Source organism: Benincasa hispida, chromosome 9, assembly GCF_027475165.1.
Source record: "Benincasa hispida cultivar pf3 chromosome 9, pf3_genome.v1.1, whole genome shotgun sequence".
Classification (NCBI taxonomy): domain Eukaryota; kingdom Viridiplantae; phylum Streptophyta; class Magnoliopsida; order Cucurbitales; family Cucurbitaceae; genus Benincasa; species Benincasa hispida.
Window position 1 is genome coordinate 23465198 of NC_143486.1, and position 12860 is coordinate 23478057.

Genomic DNA, 12860 nt, shown 5'->3' on the forward strand with positions numbered 1-12860 from the left:
CCCAACAATCAACGAGTTGATCATACCCTTCTTTGAATCGTATGAGAAAGTTGATGTAGCACACAATAAGTGGAAGTAGTACCCATACTATTGTAGTATAGGAAATTTTTCCGATGTGGTTTAATTGGTTGGGCTATGTTTAGATATTAGAGGGGGTGATTGGTGATGGAGGCTTCAAGGTATGTTCATGTGACTTTGACGATGTATTTTCTGCAGTGCCGATGAGTCTCCTTTATGGTCTCATGATAGGGGATTATCCAACTTCTTTACTGAATCCAATTCATAGGGGTTGGTTCAAGCGATACATCCACATCATGGAGCAATTTTGGAGGAAGTTCTTATTAACGTTATAGTTTGCTTAATGGAAAAAAATCTTTAAATTTCTAACATTTTTTTAGTATAATAATTGTGAAGATGGAGGATCGAATTTCCAACTTCTAGAATAGAAGATCATACCAATTACTATTGAGCGAACTTATTTTAGTTATTAAAAAGTAATATCAAACCATAGGTTCTTTTACAAAATTTTTCTTTAATTTTCATCTTATTTAGGAGAGTTTTTCATCGATTTTCGTCATTACAATTCTATTATTTTCATTTTTCTATCAATAATAATAAATAAAAAAAGAAGAGAAAAGTCACATTACACACAAATCAATTCAGTTAATCAATGTTTTCACATTCATGCTGCATATGCAAATATGTACTAGGTCAACAATGCTTCATTTGGCAATTGTTCTTATTTACTCATGCATGTTTTTTTCTACTATGTATGTAAAAGTTTTATTGATCTATATTACGATAATATTTAAATGTGATGTACGTAAATGTTATATTTCAGTATTATAGTCTAAATACTGTCACACCACAAGGACAACTATATAATACATGATATATTTATTTGTTTGATAGCTAGTAATGTAATTCATGTTTGTATGCTTTACGAAAATTTTTCGACTACAATGTATCATAATTAATTTGATGGTCATTATTGAATGAGAAATTTTAGACCAATCACAAATTGAGATTGTACACAGTCAATTATGGTTACTAAGTACACTAGTACTACTAGTATGCCAATTGAGTTATACTTGGATTGACAGTGTGCAATTATTAGAGATATCAAAATTGTAAAATTTGTAAAATGTATGCCAAGAAGGAAAAAAGTAATAATCACAGATAAATCTCAATATTTGTTGACTTCAATCTTAATATATCATTGATTAAATTATAAGTTGACTAACAACTATTATAATTTGTAGAAATGAACGTAGTTCAATTAACATCAAGTATGAACTATCAACTTTGAGATCAAAGGGTCAATCCTCCATCCTACATAATGTGAAAAAAAAAAAACTATTATAGTTTCATTAGTTTGTATATTAATTAAGGTTAAATTACAAATTTAATACATAACCCACTTCGAGAGTTATGTCTTATAAGTTTTGTTTTGGTATAATAAGTCTTCAATTATTAAAAAAAAAAAATCTTTAATAGGTTCATGAACGATTGGTACTAATGAGTCCATAAACTTGAAAAGTGTTAACTTTTTAGACTTTTAAATATATGTAAATAGAAAAAATAAGCATAGCTTAGTGATAATTGATATGTAAGAAAAGTTAGAGGTTCGATTTCTCATCTCTTTAAAATAAACAACGTCGATAAAGACAAGTTTAAAGGATTCTTTTTGAATTTGAAACGAGTAGTTTTCCAAAAATAATATCTACCACGAATAAAAGCATTTAGAAATTAATTTAAAAACTAGTTTTCAAGAAACACGAGAGAAAAATGTCAAAAAAAAAAAAAAAAAATCTTTAGTGATTGACTTTGACTAAAAACATTCAAAACATAAAAGAAACATATTTATTACAGCTAAACATTTTCGTCTTCATAATTTAAATATTTAAATTTAATATTTATATTGATCTTAAAATTAGTCCATATTATTAGTTTATGATTCATGTTTTCAACAAAATTTTAATCTACATTATTCTCTTTCTATAAATTTTGAAAAATATTATATATTTATCTTATCCTGCATAGCTATTGTTATTATTATTACGGAACTAATTTTGATAAACAAAATAACTTTAAACTAGCAAATACTTACTAATTTTTATATTTAATGAAAGCATATACAATAAATTTAGACATCTAAATGTAAATGAATTATAAAGAATGAAATTCAAAGGAATTATTTGGGATACAAAGTTGATTATAATAAATAATACGTGAGGTTATAACAGTATGTGAAATTGAATAATATGTGTTTAGGATGTACAAACTATTTTAATTGGACTCGAATAGTATGCATTTAAGGTGCAAATTGAGGTTTTCATAAATGGAATAAATTAGATCGAATATTACACAAATGTTAATCCTTCAAATATGTACCAATCTACCTTATACAAAATAATTAGGGATTTTTATGTAAACTAATTCTATGTCCGAGCCCAACCACCTCCAAAGTAACTAAAATAGTAATTTAGCGTAAAATCATTTTTGAATGGAGTGCAATCAAACAAATTTATTATTAAACATATTAAATTTTATTTTATTAATTACCTAATTAAATCCTAAGGCATTACAATGAAGAATGATTATGCTAAAAGGTATACTAAACTCACCCTTAATCACTAAATATAGAGTTATATTTGCAATTATTAGTTTGGCGGTTATTTTTGTAATATTTGGAGGAAAATAGGTTAGAATTACAAATATCCCAAAATAAAAATAAAAATAATAAAATTGGCGCCAAAGAAGAACTCCGTCTTTGTAATGGAATTGCAAAGAGAGATGATTGTATTCCGTCGCCGGAGAGGAAATCTTCGCTACAATACGCCATGGATTTCATATTTCATCAGGATTCTTCCGCCAAGAACTCCGTCAACATTTGGATTCCTTCTACTGCAAGGTTTCAATTCACATCCTTCGATTCTCTATATATACATGTATATGTAATCCTAGTTACTCTTGATTTCTTATAGGTTTCTGAGGAAGACGATTCTAGGTTTGTGGTTCTTTTTCTTTAATTTTTAGCTTCAGCATTTGACATTATGTTCATTTACTTATCTTTGGAGTGGAATATATTATCATTCTTTGCTTTTTGTGGCTTTTGTAGTCAGATTATACCTGCATGCTGAATAATTTCATTAGTGGAGTGGTGATGTTTAATTTTTTTGAATTCTAGGATTACACTAGGCTGCTACGAATTTAGTTATCGATATAATTCTTTGTGATGTTGGTGAAGTCTGGAAGTTAGATTTAAGTATATGAAAATTTTCTAAAACTTTATACGAAGGATTTGAATATTTTTGCAGTGATCTTCTTTTTGGAATTTACAAGACTGAGCTCTTGGGTTAATGGATTCATTCGCTTTTCTGTGGCAATTGGGGGTGAAAGCAGACCCGGAAGCCGCGCACTTCACGTTTTTTGCGGTGCTACTCTTTGTCTGTTATCTAACTGTTCGTCTTTTTGAGAAGAAACGTTGGCTGAATGACTCTATTACTTCCCTAGCCATTGTAAGTTTGCGTTTAAAGCTCATTGTATTGAAGTACAAAATTATGATGTGCTATGATTCTACCAGATGATAGCATATATAAGTTTGTCAAATTATGTGTTTAACATGAATTCGTTACGTCATTGTATTATATGACTGCTTTAACTCCTAATGCTTAGGTATTTTTTTCCGATTAAGTCCTTTTTGTTTAAAAAGTTATTGTTGAACATTGGCCTATGGTAAGCATATATGACATCATACTCAATGAACGGAGAGAAATTTGGAGGAGGAATTTAGCTACCTAGGAGGACCACAGTCAAAGTTTTTGCCAACTTCTAGAAACTTTACTCTTTAAGATAGTTCAACTTTTACTCTAAATTTCTGTCAACTCACCAAGGATCATGCTACGTAAGCTTATTATAAGTCACATTTTAAAAGATAAGGGATTAAATTGAAACTTCTTTGAAAATAGGGACTAAATTAAAAACATCTGAACAATGGGGACTAGAACGTTCATTTAGCCTTATCTGACGTTGGTCCTGTGTTTCTGTAGGGAATTTTCACTGGAATTATCGTTCTCCTAACGACTAGAGGAAAAAGTTCTCACATCTTAGAATTCAACGAACAGCTTTTCTTCATTTACCTTCTTCCACCCATAATATTTAATGCTGGGTAAGTTGTCATAATCTTACAGAACTTTCATTCTATTGAACTTTTGTTTGGTAAATTTTTTGGAATCAGGCGTGATAATCTTGTATTCTTTGTTTTCCTTTTCTTAATTTAGTACCATGATCATATGAGGCAATTGGCTGTACGTTAAATTAACTTTTACACCTACTATAGGTTTCAGGTGAAGAAGAAACAGTTTTTCCGCAACTTTCTGGTAATCATATTGTTTGGTGCTTTTGGAAGTGTGATATCATTCTTCATCATATCACTAGGTACATTCTGCATCCTTGAACAATACAATTTCATACATATATCCCATATCCAAATGGGGGAAAAATCACCATGACTTATATGCAAACTTCATCATATCACCATGACTACTTAAGTTAATAGCTTTTGAATTATCAAGAATGTAACTTGAAAACTTATGACACAGGTTCCCTCAACTTACTCAAGAAATTGGATGTTGGCTTAGTGGACACACAAGATTATTTTGGTACATTTCAACCCTATACATTTTTAATTTGGCCAATGCTTGTTTTCGTGCCTCTGATAATATCTAGAGATAGAATAAGTTTCCACTTGTTTCAGTACACATGTTTGTGCTTATAGCATTTATTCTTGCAAGTTGTTGAGTAATTTGACCCCTCTCACCACCACTTTTATTTAAATGGTGAGAATTGAAACAGGGGATAGGTCCTTCTGTCTTCAATTCACACCCATGCCCAAAGATCTTAGTATAAATTTTATAATCCTATTGATCAAATATATTTGGTAGGCATTTATCAAATACAGCATGTGGCAGTAGGTATAATGTCATGATATAATATTTATGGAAACTGGAGATATTAAATTCGAGAAGCAACTTTAATATCTTTTTTTGATCGACCTTCTTTCTCTGTTCTTCCATACATAATTTCACATTCCTTAGTCTTATTATTTATTATTACTAATTCATTATTTTTTACTTGCAGCACTTGGGGCAATCTTAACAGCAACAGATAGTGTTTGCACCTTGCAAGTACGTACATTTAAATGTTTTCAATGGAATAGCTGTGCATATAATAGATGCACTAACTTCTTTTGGTTCTGATGTTACAGGTTCTTAAACAGGATGAGACACCTTTACTTTATAGTCTGGTCTTTGGCGAAGGTGTGGTCAATGATGCTACCTCAGTGGTACTCTTCAATGCAATCAAGAAATTTGACCTCTCACACATCACTTCAACAAGTGCCATTCAGTTAGCCGGAAGTTTCTTTGGGTTGTTCTCGGGAAGCACATTACTGGGAATTGCAGTGAGTCTCTCTCGTCTAAAATCATTTCGTTAACTATTTTCTAGATGTCCCATATTCTTCTTAACTTGGGTATTAAACGATTAGTTGATTAGAAATTCCACATCAATATAGCATCCCTTCAAATAAACTTTTGACAAAATTAAGCTACCTAGTACTCCTAGTGGTAATGGTTTTGTTCCTTTAGATTGGGGTGGAGCCAAGAAGGAAGGATGAGGGCAATTCCTCCATAGTTTGTTGTAAATTCAAAAAACATACTTAAAATATTAAAGATATCATAGTTTTTCTCTAGTTAGCTTGCCTAAATTTTTTTAACTCGAAATATTAAATATAAAAAAGTTACAATATATAATTTTCTTGCTCTCTTAGATATGTTTTGCTCTGCTCCTGCAGTGAAAGTTCATAAAACAATTGAACTCTTATTTTTTTTTTTTTTTTTTTTTTTTTTTTTTTTTTTTTTTTTCACAATTGAACTCTTATAATTAGTTAAATCACATAAATGTAAGTTAAAATGGAAACTTTAAATTCATGGTCTAATAATATGTTTCTTTAATTGTTCTTTTTATGCGTTTTTTTTCTCTTTGGTTACATTGATTTGTTCTCTTTATACTTTATAATTTTCTTTTTTGGAGGTTGGGCTGCTATGTGCATTTATCATAAAGAAGCTATCCTTAGGCAGGTATGAATAATGTACTTTTTTTCAATCGTTTAAATGAATAAATATAGGGATGTATATTATCTTTTCCTTGTTCTGTAACAATCTCAAGGGCTCATTGAGGAGATTGTATGGAGGGTTACATTCAGTCATGGTATACATCCGTGCAGTTAATTACATTTACTTGCAAGTTGTGTTTGGTTTATTAATAGAGATGTTATATAACACATTTCAGGCACCCTACAGATTATGAAGTTGTTCCAATGATTTTGATGGCCTACCTTTCGTATATGATGGCTGAAGTAAGTCTTCTTATGTGCTGTCGAGTCAAAAATGATGAACATCTTTACTTGCAGTTTGAATTTTTATTACAATTCTTTAGGGATGACATATTCATTGTTTATTATTGCAGTTGTTGCTTCTTAGTGGTATTCTTAGTGTGTTCTTTTGTGGGATTGTCATGTCTCACTACACATCTTGGAATAATGTGAATGACAGTTCCGATAATGGGATTGGCAGTTCCAGACTAATACCACGGTACGTAAATTCTTTTGCTTGAAACCACATTTTCAATTATTAATTCATGTAATTGAGAGCTTATCTTGAAGAATTCATGCAACTGATGTGATCAATTGATTGCTATTTGCAGCCATGCTTTTGCAACATTATCTTTCGTTGCAGAGATTTTCATCTTCCTTTATGTTGGTATGGATGCATTGGATATTGAGAAGTGGAATGTTGTTAGAGAAAGGTAAAAGTCTAAAAGTTGAGTCCACGTATTCTTATTAGCTGTGTGTTATTACTTATATTTCCATAACCTTTTTCAAACTGCTTACATATATTTTAGAGTTAAAGTAGTCAATCATATGCCTCTTGCTTTTTTATAAATATTTACATGTGTTTTTTTTCCGTAACTTGAAACTTTATGTGTGCATATCACATATGATATATTTTAACATATGTTTTTATATTCCAAAGGCTTCATTTGAGAAGGTTTTATGTTTTATTTTTTAAGGTTAAAAATTATATGCTTTCAAAACTGCTTTCTCCATTTTAAAATTTTAATTAAGATTTCAATAATAAAATTTTGATTGTAGACATACATAATTATTAGTAGGGTTAGAATTTTAAAACTATATCGGGAGAAATATGTCAGAAAATGAACACTTCAAAGTGTCTTTCTTTTTTTCTTTTTTTGTGCGTGTGTGTGTTTTGGTGCATCTTGTTCTTTACATTTCCATCACCTTTGACAGCCCAGGGAAATCAGTTGGAGCAAGCCTTATACTGCTAGGTCTTGTTCTTGTTGGAAGAGCAGCTTTTGTATTCCCACTCTCTTTCATTTCCAACTTGACCAGAAAGCATAAAAAAGACCATATTGGGTTTAAACAACAGGTAACTTAACTTTCATGTTACTGCAAGTATTTAGGGAAGGGTATTTTTTAGAGTGATTCTGAAATGGTTAAAATCACTGTCATTTTTCAAATTACTTTGAAACATTTTTTTAATTATTCAAAACTATTTTTGATGATTTGAAGATTGCATGTAAAAATATTAAATTAAATTTTAAAATCAAACATGCTTGGTTGGAGTGAGACTAATTGGTAAAATTCTGCAGTTTACAATTTGGTGGGCTGGACTCATGAGAGGTGCTGTATCAGTGGCACTTGCTTATCATCAGGTACAATAGCAACAATAATTTTTGACTCGTTGCAGTTTTTTCCCGTCATATCTTTTGCTTTTATATATAATATGCAGACACACGCACATGTATGTATGTATGTATGTAAAGTATTATGACTACTTTTTGTTGTCTCTTTTTTTATTGATTCGAAGTTGGAACTCCACATTCAACTTTTGTATAAGGACGGAAAAAATTCCACATTCAATTTCTTATAAATGCAGTATTCCTATTCTAAGAACTCTAGTTATGATTAGGAGGAAACTTGAAAATCTTGATTTTTTTTCTTATAAAACATTGGATTTAAGATATATGTGATACTTGTTCCCTTTCCTTATTCGCTTTGCACAGGAAATCTCTTTTGGGAATTTTCAAACTCCAAATTTAGGAGTATGTGAGAATTGATGCTGTTGATTTCAAAACTAAATATGTTGTTTAAGTTTCCTATTCTTGTGTTGAATCTCAATTTTCAATCGAATACATGTTTTGATTTTATAGGCTTTGTTATCATATTAGATAAATATGAAGTTCCATTTTTAAGTCAATGGACAATGATGAGAGGAAAAACCATGCATCTTTTCAACGGGAAGTTCTCAAGAAATCGCATATATAATATATACTCCTGCCATGCCATAATTTTTATAAATCTTTTGCCTCGTCGTTGCCTTATTTTACTCTTTGTTTGACCCCTTATTTGAAAGAATTTTGTTTGCTTTTGGAATGCATGCGATTAAGCTAATTTGTATATATTGTTCTATATGCAGTTTGCAAGGTCAGACGAAAAGGACCAAGGGGATTCGATAATGATAACTAGTACCATTTCAATTGTTCTCTTCACAAACGTGGTAAGAGAAACAACGCTATCCCTTTTCCATTTAATTTTTATAAAGAATTAATTAAACACTGTTTTCTCCTATGAATTTATTTATTTATTTCTATTGATCTACTTTCTAACCATGTTTTCAAAATCCAAAAACAAGTTTTCTAAACTAAAAAGAAAGTACATTTTTAAAACTTTGTTATTGTAAAGAAATGGGGAGAAGACAATAAGAGATTTGCAAAAACTAAAAATCCAAAATCCAAATGAACACTGATATCAAACGATTATATGACGTAGTGTTGAATTTGAATGTGAATAATGATAAATTATCTTTCTGATATGTTTTACTGTTTTGTTTAGGTGTTTGGATTATTGACAAAGTCCTTAGTAAGACGAATGATTCCTCGAAATAATCACTCAGCACATTTATATTATCCTTTACTTCGAGAATTAAATGATCCACTGGTTGATGAGAATGATATTGAATCAAGCACCACCGAACTAAACCAATTTCATCCAGAAAGTTTCATGTCGTTTATGAGATCTCCAACTAAATGTTTCCATTATTATTGGTACAAGTTTGATGATTGCTTCATGCGTCCTGTTTTTGGAGGGAGTGAATCATCATTGGAACATCTCACTCCCTCATCTTCTCCCTGATTTTATATATCTGACATGTCACACATATAGTCGTACACGTGCACTTAATAGACTATGCAAAATGCACATACCTACTTGACCAACTTATTGAGTAAAAAAATTGGTCAAGCATGGACCTGAATTTGGCATGAAATTGAATTAAGGTTTGAAATGTCAATATCTCAATATGTCGAATCTCAAATTTTTTTTAAAAAAGAAAAGAATAAAAAATATTTAAATTAGTATATAGATATTTTACGATATTTAAACAAGTTTAGTATATATATATATATTTTTATAATATATTTATATTAGTGATATTGTTTATTTTTTATATTTTATGAATTTTTCATACAAGATAATGAAAATACTGACTCATCTCTTATTTTGATATCAAATTTTTAAAAATGTTGGTATGCTGACGGAAATTTAATGGGTTTTTTTTTGTTATTGGTTATGATGAAGATAAAACATTTTTTTGATGTTTGTAGATTTATTTCATTGTTTAATATTGGTTAGATGATCATAGTTCAAATAATTTTGATTGATCTGTGATCTTTCTTTCGGAAATTTCAACTTGTTTTTAGAAAAAAATTATAATATTGACTCAAATTATTTGTTCATAAACTAGTAAACATAATTATTGGACAAAATGTTGGTGTTTGTGAAACTTGATTAAGAGTTTGTTTTGGTGTCTAATCATGCATGCAATGCATGTGTAAAGTTCAAAGGTCAACTACAAAAGCGTACTTTGTTTTAATGTTTTAAGTAATGATTATTTGAGAAGTGAAATTCTAAAAGAAAATAGTTATTTAAATAAGAAATGTCAAAGAGGCACAAATTCCAATAGAAGAATCATTCCGTACCATTCTATTTCTCTTGATTAGTTTTCAGTTTTTTTTTTCTTTCTAGTATCTTATTATTTTTTAATTAAGTTCGTATTTAATTTTTGTTTTCTTTTTCTTAAATTAAGTATATTAATATCACTTCCAGTTATAATTTCTTTTCCCTATTTTCTAACAATGTTCTAAAATATCGTATCAAATTTTGGAAAAAAATATTTTTTTTTGGGAATTTAGCTAAAGTTTAGATGCCATTTTTTGAAAGAGGAAGATCATTGATTGTAAACAAATTGTAAAAAAAATAATTATTTTTAAAAACTAAAACTAAAAATCAAATACTTATCAAACAAAATCGATTTGTAAATAGATTTGACACCAATACCCTCACATTTCATAAAAAAATTATAATTAAAAATGTAAAATAGAACATTTATAAATTTACAGAACCAAATTTAAATATTAAAATAAGATATTTAAACCTTGTAATGTAATTTTTATTTTTGAGGTAGGAGGAGAGGACAAGCTTTTGAGTTGTTGAAAAATGAGGAAAAAGCAAAGAAAGCCAAAAGGACAACTTTTTTTTTTTTTTTTTCCTAAGGTGCTTTTAATTTTAGGTAGACTTCATATATATACCTCATTGTGCTTATGATATACCAAATATACATACATATATAGTATTGTGCTATGTACTTTCTTACACATTTACATTCCATGAAAAGATAAGATTGGTCTTGATAGTAGAAATTTTAATAATAAAATTGTTAACAAATTAAGTTTTTTTCCCTAACCAAAACAATATCTCATTTATAATGTTTAAAGAACTATTTCAACCCCCAACTGGAGTGGGCTATTATAGCCCACTTCATCTTTGAGGCACGAAATATAATTGTATTTACAACTATTTATAACACATAATTAACTACACTAATACTATTTGAAATCGCTTCTTGTTATAATCCTTAGTATTTCCTACCTATCCTCTCATTCTTTGTTATAACGTTTATTATTTTTTATTCAGATTAAAATAGTCCACAACATAAATACAGATGATTATAACCTATAGACTATTATAACACTAATTTTGGATATGAACACCCCTAAATAAATATAGACGCTTTTAAATGTTGATAGTTCAATCTTCACCGTTGAAATTATTGAACACCAAAAAGAAGATAAAAGAAAATAAAGAAAGCTAATACAAATACTCGTGATTTAATATATTTTAAAGGTCATACAACTTCATGTGATATATCTATCATTGACATGAAACCAATCATATAACTTTAAGAAAAAAGTATAGAATATTCAATTTTTTTCCCAATTTTTTCTCATTTTTCAACTTGGCCAATCATTTCTACTCTAACATATTATTTTTTCTTTTTCACTCAACATTAAAAATAATAATTCAATTAAAAAACCCCCCCAAATATGGAATTGAAAAAACAAAAATTGAACTCAAATACAAAATTAAATTTATATATTGTAACAAAAAGACATAAAAGTAAAAGAAGAGAATTACTAGTGCCATCAAACACAACTACACTCCAACGTCCACTAAAAGCCGAGCAACGGCGACTCACCAGTCACCGGCAGAGCTCCACCGCGAGAGCCGTCGTAAGAGCCACCAAAACCGGCCAACACCACCCATCGAAGTTGAGAGAGACAGCGGCGGAGAATGGCAAGGACTGAGACGGCGGAAGAGACATCTCCGGAGCCGGCGCGGCGTCCATAAAATCTGGGTTCGGAGGGCTGGGACTGGAGGGGATGGTAGGCAAAGAGGACGGAGGAAGTGTAGCGCCGCCGGGTGTCGGAAAGAGCGGAGAAATGTCAGACGCCGGCGAGGGCGAGGGCGACGGAAACGGTGAAAACTCCGGCGCGGCGGAGATAGAAGAAATGAGGGTAGGGGAGTAATTGGGATAAGAAGCTAAAGAGAAAGGCAAAATAGAAGCTGTGTAGGCCATGAAAATGGGGATGTAGAGAGAGAAAATGGAAGCCATTTTCAATGATGAGAGAGGAAAAAAATAAAAATTATAAAAAAAAGTGAGAATTTGAGAGGAAGAAGAAGAAGAATGAATAAATGAAGAGAAGGAAAAACCCAAAGGGAAAAAAAGGGGTTATGATAATTAAAGCTGAAAAGGGAGGGTGTCTGTGATGTATGTGTAGCTAAGGTGTAGACAGAATGACACGTGGCATACTATTATTGGACTGTCATGTGATAATACAGCTTGGCAAGTGAAGCTAACAAACAAGGCTTGATATTGTGTGTTGGGTCTCTTCTCTCTTGCCATTCCAAAGCACATGGAAATGTTTTGCAAAGGTACATTTTTTTTAATTTTTTAATTTTTTAATTTTTGTTTTTATCTTTTTGCATTTGGTGTTTTATGTGTTGTGATGTGTGTGTATGAGTGCCACTATGAGATTTTTATAATTGAATGCAAATTGGCTAATATTATTCCTTCGTCTAGTTGACATGAAATTGTGGGAGACTTTTTATCGGGAAATTCGAACTTCTGGTCTCTTGTTTATATTTAAATCAATCGAGTTATATTCATATTTAGAATTCATAAATGTTCAGTAAATTGAATTATGAATTTGATTCTATGGTTTAAAAAGGGTTCAAAAAAAATATATTTCCTTTTATCTTCTACTAAATTTCGAACCTTAAACATTGATTATAATGCATTTGGTAAAAAAAAAAAAAAAAAAACGTTATTTAGATCTCTTATAAAAAAAGATTGTAGATACAAATGATTTGTGTGATTTGA

General features: G+C 30.0%; 2 protein-coding genes across 2 annotated transcripts; one reads left to right on the forward strand and one right to left on the reverse strand.

The window, feature by feature from the left end:
- The first annotated feature begins 2741 nt into the window (after nt 1-2741).
- LOC120069119 (sodium/hydrogen exchanger 3-like) lies at nt 2742-9283 on the forward strand. The gene is made up of 15 exons (XM_039020806.2): nt 2742-2914; nt 3321-3521; nt 4053-4171; nt 4343-4440; nt 4605-4664; nt 5143-5189; nt 5270-5464; nt 6094-6140; nt 6352-6418; nt 6529-6653; nt 6766-6867; nt 7370-7508; nt 7732-7794; nt 8559-8639; nt 8975-9283. The coding sequence occupies exons 2-15, from the start codon at nt 3363-3365 to the stop codon at nt 9272-9274; spliced, it is 1602 nt and encodes a 533-aa protein (XP_038876734.1). The 5' UTR covers nt 2742-2914; nt 3321-3362; the 3' UTR covers nt 9275-9283.
- A 2261-nt stretch (nt 9284-11544) lies between these two features.
- On the reverse strand, nt 11545-12229 carry AGP26 (arabinogalactan protein 26). Its single transcript, XM_039020808.2, has one exon. The coding sequence runs from the start codon at nt 12090-12092 to the stop codon at nt 11679-11681; it is 414 nt and encodes a 137-aa protein (XP_038876736.1). The 5' UTR covers nt 12093-12229; the 3' UTR covers nt 11545-11678.
- Between the last annotated feature and the right edge of the window lie 631 nt (nt 12230-12860).

Bases quoted from the DNA above. Each gene is read 5' to 3' on its own strand.
- LOC120069119 (XM_039020806.2), top strand. From the start codon at position 3,363: ATGGATTCATTCGCTTTTCTGTGGCAATTGGGGGTGAAAGCAGACCCG. The intron at 6,419-6,528 runs GTAAGTCTTCTT...TTATTATTGCAG, and splicing joins TTTCGTATATGATGGCTGAA to TTGTTGCTTCTTAGTGGTAT. The intron at 6,868-7,369 runs GTAAAAGTCTAA...CACCTTTGACAG, and splicing joins TGGAATGTTGTTAGAGAAAG to CCCAGGGAAATCAGTTGGAG.
- AGP26 (XM_039020808.2), bottom strand. From the start codon at position 12,092: ATGGCTTCCATTTTCTCTCTCTACATCCCCATTTTCATGGCCTACACA.